This window comes from Protopterus annectens, chromosome 16.part0 (genome assembly GCF_019279795.1).
Source record: "Protopterus annectens isolate FY-2018-M chromosome 16.part0, PAN1.0, whole genome shotgun sequence".
Lineage (NCBI taxonomy): Eukaryota > Metazoa > Chordata > Ceratodontiformes > Protopteridae > Protopterus > Protopterus annectens.
This window is the reverse complement of record NC_056750.1, coordinates 64,910,420-64,923,754: the sequence shown is the minus strand read 5'-3', so window position 1 is coordinate 64,923,754 and position 13,335 is coordinate 64,910,420. Positions and strand designations below refer to the sequence as shown.

The window sequence follows — 13,335 nt, the reverse complement described above, 5'->3', positions numbered from 1 at the left end:
CATCATTAATGCTGACAACAAAATGCTGACAGCGCAAACATCAACAAATCTGTACATGTGCATTGAGCGAATTTCTGGGTGCATGCAAATAAAACAAAATAAAATTAACAAAAAGCATAGTTTTATACAAGGGGTGGACAAGGTCCCCCTGCACTCCCTGCAAATTACATATACTAACTCTGAGATCGCACAGCAATAGGGAAAGGGTATATTCCCCAACCTTGGGAATCACGAGATCTGGTATACCAATCGACCATCTGTTTAGTCAACCAAATTGTGTCAATTAAACAGGTGATAATTATAAGTACATTTGACCATGTTAATTCATACTATGCATAAACGCACACACACACACACACACACACACACACACACACACACACACACACACACACACACACACACACACACACACACACACACATGTTCTGCATAATATTTTGGTATGTTTTTCTGCCTTGTACAATTTAAATGTTATTTTTGCTTGTACTCTGTAATACACAGATGTTCAAGATATGTGCTTAGAAATGTTCTGTTAGATTTGTTCAGTGCTTTTGTATCTCTTGGGCCAATCCTGAAAATAGTCCAGCTGGATCACTGCTCTACCCTGATCAACAAACAAACAAATAAATAACATTTGAATGGAAGATGACCTGCACTCTTGTTGATTCCTGCAGGAACTGAGCCTGAGTTTTGACATAGCCTGGCATCTTCCCTAGTGCAGGTCTGTGGGGCATTTATGGAGATAAATATAAATGTGTGTGCTGGGGCACTGGGACAGTGACCCAAGAAAGACATGTGGGTTTTTTTCACTAGTGCCACTCTATGACTCGTGCTTGAAGTAGAGAGATTAGCCTGTATGGGCTAAAATACAAACTCTCAATCCTACACTATGACAAACACAAGACGTGGGTCTACCACTCCACCTATATCTCTAGAGGAAGCACATACTTCTAATCTGTGCTTGATTGCCTGGGATGTCTCAGGTTTTAATGCAAAATGTTTCTCTGTCTCTCCTAAAGTCAGTGATTTTTTGCAGAATGATGGTGGATTGCACTGAGTCAATAGTGATAATTAATAAAGCTGAAGACGTGTTACAGAAACTGCATGGTAATTTAAATCCTCATATTCTGTTAGATTTTGTAAGTCAGTAGCACTCGTATTAAAAAATGCCCATGCACTGAAACTTGGGTATAATTATTCTGGCTTTTTTCTGTGATTTTGGGTGAAAGAGGTTGAGAGCTATAAGGAACCAGACATCATAGTGCCTAAGGGATAGATTTCTGGGGTTACAGGCTGTTATGGGAGACTCCCAAAAATAAAAAAAAAATAAGATTTGGTTATTTAATGGAATAAAGTAATACAAGGTTAAATTAGATGGTGACTAAGTAGAACTCATTTGTAAGTCCTCACAGTCCTTCTTCCAGAGAACTGATATGAAGCATTAGCACTCCCAAGGGAGAGTATTTCACTATGTATACATTTAAACAGAACACTCCTATGATTCACCATTTAAAAATCATAGTTTCAATCATGTCTCTTCTTATAAACATTTCCATTTTAAACTTTTACATGTGTTGAATTTGTCATTGCGATGATATGAACAAGAGGAGATATTTTAATCAGGATGAATGAAAATCTGGCATAATGCAATCAGGAGCTGATAAGAACTAGGAGGGCTAATTTTCATATACCATCCCTGCCAACTCACTTTGTTGAGATAAAATCAGGACTTAAAGAAAATTCAGATAACACGTGCGCATCTACTGGTATTGTCTTATACAGATGTGTAGACCAGCGATCAAACACAATCCCCCCTGCTGTATAATAAATGTAGCATGCTGTGATAAACTTAGGACTAATATAGCAAAATATAAATAAAATAAATGAACAAAATAAAAATATGCATAATTTCTGCAAGTCCTAATACTCTGACAGTGCTGTCAGAGGCAGTGATCAAACACCAGCACTGTCACTGTACAAAGGGCTCATCACGCCTCAATATAATGTGCTCCGATGATGTTCAAGGAGTAGAAGGTGCATGTTCGTGGATTCCACAGTGCTATAATCATATTTTTAGTAAAGATTGTGATGTTGCTCCTTTGGACCAGTGACCAAGGAGCCTCAATCCTCACCACTGACACTGGTGAGGAATGTTCACTTTGAGAGAAAAATAGGCACAAACAGTATTTTCAGATCCAGCTCTCTGCACCAAACACAATTTCCCTTAAGATCATACATAGGGAATGCATACTCCAGTCCTGGGGATGGCCTTTCAATCTAGGCCCCAAATAAGACTTGACATTTACCACCTCAGAGCTGAGTCCTCAGACAGACATTCCAAACCAAATTGTCCACCACGCTCTGTGTGAAATTAGTGCTCTGTGTCCCTGTTCCAAGTAGCTGACACACACACACACACACACACACACACACACACACACACACACACACACACACACACACACACACACACACACACACACACACACACACACACACACACACACACACACACACACACACACACACACACACACACACACACTCTTTGAGATTTGATTTTCACACACACACTTGGGAAAGGCTGACACAGCTTACTTGCTTTCCCACCTCTACCCAGACTATAAGACAGATTCACTGCCACCAGCCAGCTACTTTAAGTCTCTTACCATGGTACCCAATTACTCCTGGTAAAATCAATACCTATAAAAATGGTCGCATTTCCAAGCCAAACAGCAAGACTTTCAGGAATGTGGAGCTACAGTCTCACTAAATAAATGCAGATACTCTTAAAGGTTAAATATTTTCTAAAAGGAACAGCCACAATAAAAGGTTTAGATATATTTAATATAAAATAAATAAGACAATACTGAATATATATTCACAATAAACACCAGCATTTCAATTCACAGGAAATATAAAAACAAAACAGATGGAAAGATTCAGACAGATACAGAAAAAAATATTTATCTAGTCTCACTATATTTTCCTAACAGAAGAATTACTGTTCCCTACTTACTTGCTAGAGCAAGGCAAGATGAAATGGATGAGTGTCTTTGTTATCATTTCCAGTAACAGAGTGCTGAGTGCTACTGACATATATATCAGTAATATCTAAATACAATTTCAGTGCTGGCTACAAAATGACATCATATCTGGTCACCTGATTCTGTGGTTCTCACACTACCATCTCACTAAATATTGAGCCAGGATTTGGCACAGATGTGTCACAATACACACATAGAACTTTAGCTAAAAGGCTTAATACAGCAACTGGAAGCTATAAAACAATTCCACCACTTCTACCCTTCCTGCAGAAAGGCTTTTCAATAGACATTGGATCTCTGGCTGCATTCAGACCTGTGAGATAGAATTTTTATGACCTTAACCAAGTCATTTAATTTCAGGCTATTTTCCTTGAGGTTTGCTGGGTTAAGCCTAACCCCTTCCCTTCTAATATCCCCTGCTAAAATATATACATTTCAGTAATTACAACAATACAACTTGACATACATGTATATTTCTTTTCTGTCCAGCAGGACCCACTGTTGATACATTTTTAACACAAGCGACTTTAAAAATACATTTTTAACACAAGTATCTGTACAAATCAGTTTGATATTCAAATGACATATAATTTTTTACAAAACTCCAGCTAGCTATGCTAGTATATCTTACACATGCACCGCCCTATTCCCACTGGCACAGTTGGCACTGTCTCACATCATCACAAAGAAAATAGAGACAGAATTATACTTTTTGAAAAATGAGAAGTAATTTTGACATACGGTTACCCTGCTTGTAGAAAAATCATATTAAGAAGCAAAATTCTGTTTTTTATCATTTAACTGTATATGCATGTATATGTCTTTATTGTTGTGTCTTTCGGCTTTATATGTCTTTGTACACATCGATATTTCTCTCTGCATATATGTATGTATATGTGAACACACGTATTTATATCCATTTCTGTCTTTGTTTGCAAACATATACACATGGATTTGTGTGTGTGTGTGTGTGTGTGTGTGTGTGTGTGTGTGTGTGTGTGTGTGTGTGTGTGTGTGTGTGTGTGTGTGTGTGTGTGTGTGTGTGTGTGTGTGTGTGTGTGTGTGTATGTGTGTATGTTTGTGTGCGCATACATGGGTGTATATATCAATGCATGTATTTATACACATTTCTGTCTGAATTTGCACACACGTGTGTGTCTGTGTGTGTGCATGCACATATGTATCAGTACATGCATTTATATACATTTCTGTCTGTATTAGCACACATATATACAGGCATGTGTGTGTGTGCATATGTGTGTATGTGTATGTGTGCGTGCATGCATGTGTGTGTGTGTGTGTGTGTGTGTGTGTGTGTGTGTGTGTCTGTGTGTATGTGGAATAAGACTCTTTGTTATTATTATATGTTACAAGTTTTATTGTGAACAAAACATAACTATTGTCTTCCCCCTAAGTGCTGGTGCTTACAACGTACAAAAAATAGGGTATAAACTGCATGACTAACACATAATCCACAAGTAGTTTCCCCCTGGATATCTAAAAAGGTAGGATGTTCAGTCAAAGAAAAAAAAACAGTCTCCTGAGGAATGAATAATAAAAACCAGACAACTGGAAGCAGTGTCTAGAGCATATTCCCTATTTCTTAGCCCATTGAGGTTCCTATGCCTTAAAAGATAACCACATGCTACTTGAAAACAAAGTGTTTCTGAGTATGAAAGGATAGAGTCATTGTTAGAAAACAATAGCTTCTTACAATGGTCCAGGATATAAATTAACAGAGGACCATCTGCATACTGTTGGTTTCACTCACGTGAGCAAATCAGAATCAACATGTACATATGTTGGCAGACTGATAGTCTGACATCATTGAAATTAATGCAGGGAATATGTTCTCTTTTTGGACTAAATCATACAGCCGGTTGCACAACTGGTCATTGCAGGGGATGTCTAGCAGATGTTCCCCTGCTCTTTTTCATTCATAAAGGTATGCACTACAGCATATAATATGGCAGCAAACAAGTCTGCTGTAGGTAAAGCAAATACCAGCAGTGGTAGAGCTAATAATGATGGCCAAGAGCTCTCAACAAAACATGGGTACTCAGTGGTGTCACCCCCCCCCCCACAAAGCAGACTTGCAACTACCTTTGTGTGTTGTTTGTTTGTTTGTTTGTCATGGCTCATTCTTTATCCCTGCATAAAGCTATGATGGCTGAATAGAGGAAGACTGAAGCCAGCAGATAATTTCTATCCACAGGCCCAACACCATATAACTTTGTTCAGTTTGACCACATTCATGCATGGACTACTGGCACTGTCTGATGGTAACACTGGCCCTCTTCTCCAGTGAAGTTCTTTCTGCTGTTCTGTTGTCTGATGGTAACACTGGCCCTCTCCGCCGGTGAAGTTCTTTCTGCTGTTCTGTTACAGAGTTTCATTCAGAAGATAATTATTAACCAAAGTGCACATATCTCTATATCTTCTAAAATGAAGCAAAAATAACTTGCAGGAGCTCATGACCTTCTCCAAACTCATCACTGAGAAGGTGTACTTGCATTCATCAATGCCACCTGTCCACATAATGAAGAGCTGCTTTCCTGCTTTATCATGATGCCAGCCATCAAAACATCTTTTGAAGATGAGCAGTTTATCAGTTCAATTACTATGACAGAGTTCTTCTTCTTTAACAAAAGTTTCACCATCTTTGCCACTAATGCATGGATGTAGTTCCCGACATCCATGCCAGTCAAGCCGTTCCCTGAATTCTTGTACCACAAAGAAATATATAAGTGGATTTATGCAGCAGTTGAGGCTTGCAAGGCATAAGGAAACCACATGAAAAGTATTCACAAGCCTTTGAGTATTACAGTGCATAATCATGTTCTGTTTAATCATCATGTGCAATGGATTGTTCAAGTGATAAGGAACAAAACAAACCAAAAAGACGACTGCACACAGTGAAACCATTCTTGCAGCTTTTTGTTTCTCAGTTCTTTCTGGACAAAGTTCCTTGTGATTCTTCAGATGTGACAGAGTTTTCCATGTGCAGACTGAAATGACTATTAGTGGAATTGCAAATCCTATTATTTCAACCATAAAAATCATTGCAATTAAGCGCACCTGACTGACTTTGTTAGTAGGAAGATCAGCAAAGCATATTCTCTCATTTACAGTATGAGCGGTATCATTGTGCACAGGCCCACTATTCCGGATGGTTGTAAATGGGATGCAGCAAATTCCCACAACAATCCAAGCAGCAATGCTCAACATGATGTCATACTTCTGTTTCCATGAATTTGCTCGGAAAGGTTTTATGACAAAGAGACACCGCTGAACGCTAATGAAGACCAGGAATGCAATGCTTGCATACATGTTGACATATTTCAGATAATAGCAGAGCAAGCACATAGAGTGCTGAAATGGCCAGTCACTGTTTAAATAATAATAAACTCGCAGTGGCAATGACAGGACATGTGCAAGGTCAGCAAAGGCGAGGTTAGTCATAAAGATAATTCCTTTGCGTTTTTCTCTGATGAAGCTGATAAGTACCCATACAGCTATACTATTCCCTAGTAAGCCGGGTACAAATATGACCAAGTAGGCATACGCATAGATAATCTTGGATTGCATTCCGTCGTTGCAGCTGTCATTGTTAACCATGACTTTGTTGAATTTCTTTCAATCTCTTGACAAATGGCAGGACTCTGTAAGGATGCAGAAGACAAAACAAATCAGAGTGGGGACAATAAAGGTAGCCATATTAAACACAATACTGCCAGTTCTGATCATTAAGAAAGTTTTCATTGATTGCAACCACTAGCCACATGTAACTGTCATATGTGTAAACTGCACCTTTTATCTAACACTGGCATCAAATAGACATCAGTGAATCTTTCCATACCACAGACTTAAAACACCACCAGCAGGGACGTGAAATGAAGTGCTCTAGAGCCTTGGTTAAGACAGTGAGCCAGAAAAAATAACATACCTGGGTTTGAATCCAGTTACCTCCCAATTTACAAGTTATGTTAACTTGAACATGACAACTTCTTAGTGATTCTAAATCATATTTGGCACAAAGGTTGCCAATCTTCATGGGCATATCTATGGAAATAAATGTAATCAATATTTCTAGCATAATATAAAAAAGAGAATCTATCTGTATCAAAATCATTAGAAGGGAGTGACCTTTTCCTGTGAGAAATTTTCTTCATAAGCATGAATACGTGTGAGTTTGGGAGAGAGGGCAGAGATAAGTGAGAATCACAGCTGGAATAGATCACCAGTTTCATTCTGTTTAGCGTTTGCATATTTCCATGGCAGTGAGTACTTTTCATTAGTTTATCAACAATTTACTGCTGATATTGAATCCCAGACCACAGCTATACAGACAGTCAGATAAGCATCAGTAGCTTCTTTTTCCTCATCTTAGGCATGTAATGTAGAAAGATGCTTGCCAATATTAAGCTGCACGATTAAGACTTCATGATGTTTCAACATCATGTAATAGAACTAACAGAGTCTATATCATATGTTTGAAGTCTGAAAACTTCAAATGTAAAATAATCAAATTTAAATGTTCAAAGTTTAAAACATCAAACATATAATTAAAAAAAAAAAAGAAACCCCAAACCCAAAATTAACTGTTGTAGGCAAGGGGCAAGCCCCCCTACACACCCCACGCTCTTTAAATATACCAACTCTGAGACCGCACTAGAGTGCAGTAAGGGAAATCTTCCCTTTACCACGTTATAGTCCAGTCTTAAAGTTGGTATATTTAAAGAGTGGGGGGTTCAGGGAGGCTTGCCCCCCTGCTTACAACAGTCAGTTAAGTTCCCTTTCTTTTTTTTAATCTTATGTTTGATGTTTGAAACTTCAAACATTTAAATTTGATTATTTAACATGTGAAGTTTTCAAACTTCGAACATATGATACAGACCCGAACTAACATACCAAGCTTGAGAGGTCATTAGTCTTACTAGGGTCTGTTGAGATAACTTAAAGGACAGCCGCCCCTCAAAAATGTCCATGCTTTTTATCATGTAAAACAATTTTCTGCAGTGCTAATAACCTTACATTTAAGTGGTTTATTTTTTTCTAATTTGTTTGACCTAAAATAGCGTAATGGGGGCTGTTATGATGGCATTTATTCCTGATGTTTTACAAGATGACAGCAGAAATAAAAAATATATTTTTGCGATTATGTCTGACAGTCCACCTGTAGAAGTTTTTAAGTTTTCTTTCCTTTTTTTTTTGCATCTGTTCTCTTTCAATGGCTTTCTCTGATTTTAGTTATGGCCATTTTCTTAAATTCTTTTACAGGAATATTTAAATGCTAAGCTCAAAATAGCTACTCATAGGATCATAGATACTTATTTCTTTGCTAGGCAGATTTGAGGCTTGGTTATCCATTTTGGAGAGGTTTGTAGGTGGATTTGCCACCCTGCTCAGTGAGGGTCATACAGATTACCCCAGGAGCAAATATGTGGGCATCATTCCAACTGTCAAGGTATAAGTTGAAGGAAGCCATTAATTTACACTTTTTTAATGTAACGAGTCCTCATTCATTTTTTCTATTTATTTTAAATTGCCCTGTTTTCTATACTTTTTTTTTATACCCATATTTAAATCTATTTAGTTATAAGCCTAGAATGTTAAATTTATTCACACCCCTACCTTTCATTTGGATAGCCATACTTCGAGGTCGGAGTACTACTCCACATCCTCCAGTGACACTTTTCAAGACGATCTAAAGAAACCGCCTCAAGATTCCTCTTGAAGAGAGAGCCTCAAGGGATATTTTCTTCAGTGACTGTCAATTTGTCTGCAGCGTGAAGTCCCTCTGGGTTAGCCTTCTGTCCTTCAAGCAGTCCAGATTATTCATTTTTTTGATTTTTTTTAAGTCGGCAGGCTCCAGCCTCTGCTCAGGCTCTGGTTATGCCTTTCTCAGATCAGGGTCTTAACAGGCAGCATATTCATCTGGGGTACTCGTAGTTGAACAGATTATCTTGGTGACAGTTCAGGACTTTTCTTTTGCCAGGCTGCAGGCTTTAATCATCCTGACCAGGCATCTTGTACTCAATTATGTAATTGATTGGGGATGAGTAAAGAGAGTCAAGCCAGCCTGATGCATCTGTCTGAAAGGGGCATCCTATATGATTGAGGGGCATTGTAGAAATGTCCACTTTGATGCTGACGCTGGTAGTTTACGATGAATGATTGCTACTTGGGTGGAATCCTAGATGATTTCATTACTATTTAAATGTTGACCTAACCACTTTGGCCATACTATGGTACTTTGTCAGCTGAGAGATTGCTATCAACCTGGGTCCCCATTTCCTATGTGGATTTTTGTGGAGATATATTTTTACCATTTCTATGTTTGCCATGATTTGGATTTTGTTGTGTTGGCTGGGGAGGGCATTTTTTTTTGTGGTTTGCAGTTGGAGCCAAGGATCTGGTTGTGGCACTTTGCAGCCAGTGGCTCTTCATGCAGTGCTGTAACCGGTTGGTCTCCGTCGAGTTGCACCCCCCCGAAATATATTCAACAAGAGAGGTCCCTGGCTCTCCAGAAGACATGCTGCCACTAGAGTTGTTGGTGTGGAGTCTGTCCTCAATCCAGCAGCACTGAATCCATGTGGGTTCTGTTAATTGGCAGTTTGCAATCCATCTCTCCAGATATTCTAATTTAAGCTTATGAGGGTGAGCTTAGGGCCAATGCCATTGTGTGTGTTTGCGAGCGCCAGGTAGGCTGGGTGTGTGGACGGTTCAAAATCAAGGCCAGGGGGCCTAAATCAAGTGATTGCTCCTTAACAAAGTCAGAACTTTTAGGGATCCAGTGTTTGTAGGTCCCCAATATCTTTTTTCAGATTTTGTTGATCCCCTTTCCTTTATTTTTAGGGTCCGGCAGCTGTCCAGGCTTATGCTTGCCATTTTTCCCAGGCTCGCATCTTATGTTTCCAGCGTCTTATGGGGACTGCTGCACCACCTTTACCACTCTTTCCTGGGGCCACTAGCCTGCCTGCTGATTTTCTGGTAGTTTTGTTTGTAGTTAGTTGGGCTTTTAGTTTTTTGTTTGGCTTGTGTTTGTCTTGTATCTCTTATCCTGGGACTGCTGTTTTGCTTTGGTGACACCATCTGGTCCCATTTTTGCTCTTTGAGAGATTGAGCTCTTACCCTGACATCTGTGAGGTTGCCCTTTTGGTGGGGCAGGGGATAGATGGGTGCCCTTGGTGCTGTTTTGGATCTGAGGGGAGTTGGTGCAGGTTTGTGCTGATGTTGTATTCTTTGGTGGTCTGAGCATTTCTTTTATTTTTTAACTATATCTCTACGGAGTTCTGTTTGTTCTGTGGTTACCTTCCACCCATAATTTTGGAAAGCCTTGTGCCTAAAGCCTTGTGATTATCCTCTTTGTCCTGTTTTTTGGGTCCTTTTTATGTGCCTGTGTTTTTTTTTTTTGTGCTTTTTAGGATTTTGATGCCTTCCTTTTTTATTTCCCTTTTTTATTCCTTGCTTTGATTTAGTACCTGGTTAGTTTCATTTAGGGGCTGGATTTTGGGTCTTGGGTTTTGAGGAGGGGGTCTTGGTTCTTGGTTTTATTTGGGATGCAGATAGCATGCATCCCTGAAGGTGTTCATAGAATGCATTTATAATTCTTCTGTGGTCTGGGTATTTTTTTCCACAGGGGGGCTTATTCCAAGTGTATTTTTTTGTTTTTTGAGTTTTTCACTGTGGTTTTTTTGTTTTCACTTTGGTTTGCTTGGGCTGGGGTGGGGGTGGGGTTTTGATATCCAGTGAGATGGAGATGGTCTGATCTTGAGGTTGAGGGGATACACTTCTGGTTACCAGTGAGAGATAGTGGTGGTGATGATTGATCAGGAGTGTTTTCCCCCCTCTTGTGGGGAGTGGTAATGTTTTGTTCCATAGCATTTTATAATATTGAATTAGATAGCCTTGGGGCTAGAGGCTTACTCCCAGTCTATGTTTGCCAGTCTATGTTTTTGTAGTTATAATGGTGCTAATGGTGCTTGGAGAGACCTTCATATTTTCTTTTTCAGGAAGGCGAGTGGTGTTCGGGGTTTTGGGTTGGAGTGGTGGGTGGTCTTGGCAGGCACTAAAACTGAAGGCAGTTTTACCTGTTGTGCACATGGATATGGATAGTCTCGCTTCTTTGCCACCAACCTGGTGTGGTGTGGGGTTGAGGATGAATATCGATACCTCCGATACTCCTTCGGTTCAAGGTTTGTTCGTTTTTGGGTGAGGGGGTATGGGTATAGGTATAACCTGGTAGGTGCTCTCGGGAGGAACTACTGAGGTTTCTGTTACTGCTATTCTGTCGATGTTCTCCATGCTAAAGGAGTTTGAGGTCGCGTGCATCTTGAGGTTTTAGACTCTTGTTGTGTAGCATTCTTCTTTTCTTCTTATCCCTCCTTGTGATAGGTGGGTGGGTGTCTTTTTTTTTTTTTTAAAAAAAAAAAAAGCAGGCATGGGGTAGCAAGAGCCTTTGCCAATATCCGAAAGCCCAGGGGTGACAGGTGCAAGCCATTCCATAGCTAACATAGCTAACAATGAACCTACGTCTCCAAAAGGCCTTGTTCATTTATGTTGTGATGAAGGTGGAGGTCTTTGGAGTGAGTGCTTTTAGAACAATTAGTATTTTGGAGGTGGAGGAGGTCTAGTAGGACAGGATGTTTCATTTCCTGGACGGCAAGGCAGAGATCTCTACAAAGAGACAGTATGAGACGAATAACAACAAGAGGGTTTTACTTCTGTCCCTGCCTTCTTCATACATTCCAGTCTCTACCCCCCAACCCCCATCCATCAGTGGATCTATTAGCCCATCTTTTCATCTCAGAGACTAATGCCTTTTTCAGGTTGGGCCCAGCATGGAAGCTTAAGGCATCCTGGAGTTCTCACCAGCAACTACTTTTGTGATGTCCTTCCCTCTTTTCTCTTCTACATCTGCTTAGCCCATCTTGTAATCACACAAGGACTTCTTCAATATTCACAGACCACTCCTCCCTCAGGAGCATGGAGATGAACAGTGGATATGATGAGTGCTGGAGAGTGTTGAGTGTTTTATAATACAATTTGGGTCTTTTTTAATGGCCTTGGTGGTATTTATGAACATCCCTTGCCCCTGGGATAGGCATGACCATCCCTCCATGCCAGCACCACAGATACTTGGACCACTAATCTAACCTGGGTCAACTGGGCCATAGCCCTCCATGCCAGCACCTCAGATACCTGGGTCGCTAATCGAACCTGGGTCACCTGGGCTATAGCCCTCCATGCCAGCACCTGAGAGGACCAGGCCACTAATCAAACCTGGGTCACCTGGGCCATAGCGCTCCATGCCAGCACCTCAGATACCTGGCTCACTAATTGAACCTGTGTCACCTGGGTCATAGTCAGAGCTTAATTCCACAAAAGTTGCTGCAATGGCAAGCAAGAATATATATATATATATATATATATATATATATATATATATATATATATATATATATATTTATTTTTTTGCCTTTCCAGGTAGCTAACAGAACTTAGGCATTTCAACTTTTTAGGTAGAAGACATTGTAGTTTTCCTAGTTAGGTAAGATGTTTGGAATGGTGCATTCAAAACAGAGCACTGCATTCTGTGACTGGCATGGGGAAGGTGAGATTAGTCATAAAGATAATTCTCTTGCATTTTTCTTTGATTAAGCTGAAAAGTGCTGTTGATTTACTATGAAATCCTTAGAAATGGAGTACATATCCTTACTAATTACATATCCTTGCTAATTAATTGTGTAAGGAAGAAGGATTTCCTGACTGTAAGTGATGCATAATGACTGAAGGACAGTTCATTGTCAGTGAAGGTAGTTAGTTCTAATGACGGTTTTGATCTTAAACGGGGCATGTTTATGTGGTAATCAGTAGGATAGGCTTGTTTCTCACAGGCAGCTGCACTATATTTTTTGTATTAAGCTTAAGGCTACAGTCAGTACACCAAATGCTGGTACTGGAATGCCCCTGTGGAAGGACACATGTAGAGCCACAGAGGAGTCTGCAATAGCACCCAGTTTACAATCATGGACAAACTTGGTTAGTCAGGGACCTCTGACATCTGCTTGATGCCTGAAATAGGCCATTAATGACATGTTTTTCAGATCAAACAGTACCACCAAGTAGTGCTGTTTGCATCCAGTGGGAGCGACTTTGTGCACCTAAATGCATGACATAGGGAATTATGTTTAGACTAGTGAGCTTATTGATAATACCAGCATGGGGAGTCATACTGAAGGATTTAGCGATGACCATGTAAGCAGTATGATTGGAATGTCCT

General features: G+C 39.8%; 1 protein-coding gene across 1 annotated transcript in view; it reads right to left on the bottom strand.

The window, feature by feature from the left end:
• Positions 1-4,090: 4,090 nt before the first annotated feature.
• The window catches only part of LOC122790393 (putative P2Y purinoceptor 10), a 211,474-nt gene continuing 202,229 nt past the window's right edge, over positions 4,091-13,335 (bottom strand). Inside the window, exon 2 of the mRNA XM_044057914.1 lies at positions 4,091-6,712. Coding sequence (XP_043913849.1) covers positions 5,664-6,668 — 1,005 coding nt within the window. The 5' untranslated portion in view covers positions 6,669-6,712 and the 3' untranslated portion in view covers positions 4,091-5,663. The remainder of the gene's footprint in view (positions 6,713-13,335) is intronic.